Here is a 4630-nt window from a genome sequence, read left to right on the forward strand (position 1 = left end):
GCTGGGGACGGGGCGGGGGCGGGGCCGAGGGTTGCGATCCCGTTGCCGGTCCCGGTCCGGTACGGGGGCAACACTGAGGGTTGCGATCCCGTTGCCGGTCCCGGTCCGGTACGGGGGCAACACTGAGGGTTGCAATCCGTTGCCGGACCCGAAAAAAAAAAAAAAAAAAAAAAGACAAAAAGAAAGGAGTATACAAAGGAGGCTTTAGGTTTTAAATAAATGTTAAAAATGTGCCATAGCAACTAAAACATAAAGGAAAAAAAATAAGCCCCCCCCCCCCGCCCCCCCCCCAAAAAAAAAAAAAGTCTACTGACAAGACTTGACTTCATGAGATGCCATCCAAAATGTTTTGGGAGAAAGTCAAAGTAAAGAATGAGTCAGATCCTGTTTTTAAAAGATGAATGTTGTATTAAGATTCTCCAGGGGAACAGAATGAACAGGATGTGTGTATACATCACACGCATGCACACACACGCGCGCACACACACACAGATTGGTTTAAGAAATTAAGAAATTGGCTCGCCTGATTGTGGAGGCTTGATAAGTCCAAAATCTGATGGGGTAGGCTGGCAGGCTGGAGACTCTGGGAAGAGTTGCAGTTGACATCCAAAGGCAGTCTGCTGGTGGAATTCCCTTTTACTCCAGGAAGGTCAGTCTTCGTTCTTAAGGCCTTCTGTTGATTGGATGAGCCTCATCCACATTATGGAGGGTAATCTGCTTTACTCAAAGTCCACTGATTAAAATGTTAATCTCATCCAAAAAACACCTGCACAGAAATATCTAGAATAATATTTAACCAAATATCAAAGTACTGTGGCCCAAACAAATTGATATGTAAAGTTAACCATGACAAATATCTTTTAAAACTTCTTGTTCTAATCATTTTATTTTATTTTTTTGGCAGCTGGCTGGTACAGGGATAGAACCCTGGACCTTGATGTTAGCAGCACGCTCTAACCAACAGAGCTAACCAGACAGCCTTCTAATCATTTTAGTTACAATTAAAATAATAGGGACAGAGGCTTCAATTTTTTATCTGGAGTGTTTTATCTTTTTTAAAAAAGATCTCAAGAAAACATGGTAAAATGTCTAATATTTGTTAAATCTCAGTGGTAGAAACATGAGTGTTACATTTCTGTATACAGTATTTGAATTATTACATTAAAAACTAATGAATAGTATATAGAGAAGAAATAGCTTGTAGTAGATTATTGTTTAGAGAGGAATGTTGCACAGGAGTGGGAAAAGCTGTCTCTTCTGTAGTCACTAGTGAAAGGACCAAACAAAAATGGGTTAATCAAGGAGGGACATAGGTTGGGCACTGGAAAAATCCATGTAATAGCTATTGTCTAATGCTTGAAAATATTATGGTAGCATTCATGGAATCTTCTGAAAGCTTTTTATTTTATTTTTTTATTTTTTCCTTTTTGTCTTTTTTACTGACCAGTAACGGGATCGCAACCCTCGGTGTCACGCCCATACCGGGGACCGGCAACGGGATTGCAACCCTTGGTGTTGCGCCCGCACCGCGCTCAGCCAGTGAGCGGGAACCGGTCTCCACATGGGATCCGAACCCTCGGCGGGAGCACCACCGCACTCCCAAGCGGTGCACTCTCCAGTGCGCCACCGAGCCGGCCCTGAAAGCTTTTTAAAAAGTGTGGCTGGTGTCTCTCTGGGATCCTCCCTTGCATTCCTGCTAGGAACATAGGAATGGATTTTTTAGACTTCAGAATTTCACCTAGTTCTGTGACTCTGATATTGGAAAATGATTGTTTCTCTTGAGTTAATTAATGCTTTAGGCTGGATCCTAAATGAGGATGTAAACTAAGAATAATGAGTAGACATACTGGCAATTTTTAACAGTTGGGGCATTAATAATATATTTTCCTCTCTCTGGGAAATCTCACTGGGAGAGGCTGACAGCTGAAAGGAGGTAAAATACAGATTCTGTAAGGGCCATGAACAGAGGAGGAAGGGGCAGGTTGGGACTACCAGACCAATTGGCCCATAAACACAGGAGACCTTAAGTCTCATGTATATTTACCAATATGAAATTACACAGACAACATAAGTAGCTAATGTCTTACATTTAAATATGTACGCACATACTCTTACAGATATGTGACTCCAGTAGAAGAATGAGCAATTTTACATAAACACATAGACTGTAGAAGGAAACATGTTTTTTTTTTTAAAGGAATTTTTTCTTATTAATAGTAAAAGAAATTCAATGGTGATACCAATGAAGAGTTGTTGCCTATAAAAGTATATAATTCTTGGGCTGAGCCTGTGGCGCACTTGGGAGAGTGCTGCGCTGGGAGCGCAGTAGCACTCCCGCCGCGGGTACGGATCCTATATGGGGATGGCTGGTGCGCTCACTGGCTGAGAATGGCGCGGCCGGTCTCAAAAAAGGACAAAAATAAATAAATAAATAAATAAATAAAGTCTATAATTCTTAATGCTAGTGAAGGAAGTTTATTGTAGCATTATTAATAATGCCAAAAATTTAAAATTACCTAAATGCCTTAAAATAGGAGAATTTTAACTATATATCAATACAGAGTATTTTTGTGGCATTATTAATAAAAATAATTTTGAAGAATTTATAACATAGGGATATGTTTAGTTCATGGCTACCTTAGGCTAAAAAAAGTAGGATATATAACTACATAGGGTTTTTCTTGTTGTGTTTACATGTATGTATAAAGATTTATGTACATGTATCTGCATCCGAAAGACTGAAAGGAAATGCGCCAGTATACTTAGAATATACTTAGCTGTTGGAACTATGAGCAGTTATTTAACTTTTGATCAGTTTGATGAAAGTGATCCAGCTATACAGAAGGCTGATTAGTGGTTACCCGGAGATATTTGTTTGTCCTTTAACCAAAACTATTGTCAAACATACAGTTGTCTTGTCTAGAATGTATCTATAGTCGGTGTTGTACATTATTTCAGAAATGAAGGGTTTGGTTTTTTTCCTGTAGTTATTTAAATTATAATTTAATCTTGTTTACTCTTTTAGACTTCACGAAAACCTCGTGAAGAGCGAGATGTGTCTCAGTGTGAGAGTGTCGCTTCCACTGTTTCTGCTCAGGAGGATGAAGATATCGAAGCCTCCAATGAAGAAGAAAATCCAGAAGACAGTGAAGGTATCTCAGAATCTTAAATTTAGTTTTGACTTCTGCTGTCCCCAAATATGTGATGTTCAGCTTAGTCATTGGACCGTGCAGGAATGGCTTCACTAAGGAAATAATTTATCAGTGTTTTCATGGAATAGAGATTTTAAACTTGAACATAGTGTATTCATTTAATCAACAAATATTTATTTACGTGCTACCTAAGATGGTCCAGGTGCTACAACCAGAAGCTCTTGAAAAGGGCATTCCCACATCAGACACTGAGTGCCAGCATCCATCAAATGTCTTTGTATCTATATCATTGCCACATTTATTTGTTCAGTTGATATCATCAGTTACAATTCTCTATTTTGTTGCCTAGGGTGTGATTTATTTCATATTTTTGCATTACAAAGATTTACATATGTCATATTAGTGTTTTTATGTAAAAAGAATTAATGACTCTAGAAACCCCAGTAGTAAAAACATCAACCCAAATAACTTGAGAAAATAAATAAAATTCCTTTTGTCACTTAAATCAATTACAACTTCCCCAAAAAGCAAATATTTTCTTGAGTTTTTGCTGGTTCATGGGGAAAAAAGGTACCTGATTTATTTCAATGTACATTGAAGAAACTATTAAAGTTTCTGTGAATTTCTTTAGTAAATAGGCTGCTTCTGATGTGAGGATTTTCATAATGCTTTTAGTAGTTCTTTGCATATTATATATTGCATATGTTCATGTTTTGTATATGCAGATATTTTTTTTCATTTAATTTGCTTTTTAAAAAAATTTTTTTTGAATTACATTTAAACTTATGTTTAATTAGAGCTATTTATCTTTTCCTTTGTAGGCTCCTGTATTTTATATAAGCTTAAGAAGTTCTATACCTTCAGTTTTAGAAATACTAGATTTTTTTTTCTTTAAGTTATTATCTTTTTTTTTTTTTTTTTTTTTTTTTTTTTTTTTTTTTTTTTTTTCTTTTTTTTGTCTTTTTGTCTTTTTTCGTGACCGGCAACGGATCGCAACCCTCAGTGTCGCGCCCGTACCGGACCGGGACCGGCAACGGGATCGCAACCCTCGGTGTTGCCCCCGCTCCTCGCTCAGCCAGTGAGCGGCCGGTCTGTATGTGGGATCCGAACCCTTGGCGGAAGCACCGCCGCGCTTCCCAAGCGGCGCACTGCTACAGTGCGCCACCAGGCCGGCCCCTAAGTTATTATCTTTTTTAAAAAATTTTTATTTATTGAATCAAAATTGATTATACATATTTTTTGGATTCAACATTGAGATATGTTGATCAAATCAATATTACTAGCATATATATTGTTACAAATCGTACTTATTCTTTATGCCCCTTGTCCAATCTCTCCCCATGCCTCCCCCCTCCCCCTGCCCCCTCTAATTACCCTCGATTTCTTCTCTCCTTCTGAAAGAATAATGGTTACCTTATTGATTTGTTGCCTAGATGATCTGTCCAATGCTGAGAGGTGTGTTCAAGTCCCCCAATATT

General features: G+C 38.1%; 1 protein-coding gene across 5 annotated transcripts in view; it reads left to right on the top strand.

Moving 5' to 3' along the window:
- The window catches only part of NCOR1 (nuclear receptor corepressor 1), a 143760-nt gene that overhangs the window by 71039 nt on the left and 68091 nt on the right, over nucleotides 1-4630 (top strand). For all 5 annotated transcript variants that reach the window (XM_008570807.1, XM_008570809.1, XM_008570808.1 and 2 more), the window contains exon 18: nucleotides 3026-3152. In XM_008570807.1, the coding sequence (XP_008569029.1) occupies nucleotides 3026-3152 (127 nt within the window). The remainder of the gene's footprint in view (nucleotides 1-3025; nucleotides 3153-4630) is intronic.

Source organism: Galeopterus variegatus, unplaced genomic scaffold (assembly GCF_000696425.1).
Source record: "Galeopterus variegatus unplaced genomic scaffold, G_variegatus-3.0.2 Scaffold632, whole genome shotgun sequence".
Taxonomy (NCBI): domain Eukaryota; kingdom Metazoa; phylum Chordata; class Mammalia; order Dermoptera; family Cynocephalidae; genus Galeopterus; species Galeopterus variegatus.